At 37.5% G+C, this 570-nt stretch overlaps 1 protein-coding gene across 1 annotated transcript in view; it reads right to left on the bottom strand.

Annotated features, from left to right (window-relative positions):
* LOC119582348 (formin-2-like) overlaps window positions 1–570 on the bottom strand; it is a gene marked incomplete in the record, with an annotated part of 21,001 nt that overhangs the window by 17,686 nt on the left and 2,745 nt on the right. The window contains 1 exon segment of the mRNA XM_037930564.1: window positions 23–112. Coding sequence (XP_037786492.1) covers window positions 23–112 — 90 coding nt within the window.

Here is a 570-nt window from a genome sequence, read left to right as displayed (position 1 = left end):
TGCACAACACCACACAGGTTACCTTCTCCCTCCCCGTTCTTATTATCGTCAACTTCCGCTTCGATAACTATCCCGTTAGTATCACTATGGGGGGATACATCAGGGAGTGGGCCTGTTTCCAAACATCGGGTTAGTCATAAAGTACTTTTTTCTGCCTCATCTGGAAGCACTAGGGTTAGTCTTTAACTACATCAAGACAGCAACGAGATTAAGAGGAAATTTCAAAGAGGATAAAAAAACCTTATGAAAAGAAAATACATCTGAGAACATGATCCGCAGAGTTAGTTCAGTTAGAAAGAAACCAGGTAAATAATAGGAAAACAAAGAGAAAGGCAATATCATCCTACTGATTACGCTAACTAAATTCTAAGATGTTATATTCTAATTTTCAAATATAAAAGCACCCTAAGACTGAGGTCAGTTCTTTTGGCAGAAGGCTCCTGATCTGAGTTGCCTCTATAATCTAAGGCAAAATAAAAGCCAAAAGCTTTGTCTTGTGAATAAAAAGAAACAGAGTTGAGAGAAATATATACAAGCTCAAAGAATCCCATTCCTTCTGCTTTTACATTC

This window comes from Penaeus monodon, chromosome 15, assembly GCF_015228065.2.
Source record: "Penaeus monodon isolate SGIC_2016 chromosome 15, NSTDA_Pmon_1, whole genome shotgun sequence".
Taxonomy (NCBI): Eukaryota; Metazoa; Arthropoda; class Malacostraca; order Decapoda; family Penaeidae; genus Penaeus; species Penaeus monodon.
Note: the sequence above shows the minus strand (reverse complement) of the source record. Positions and strands in the feature narration are given on the sequence as shown.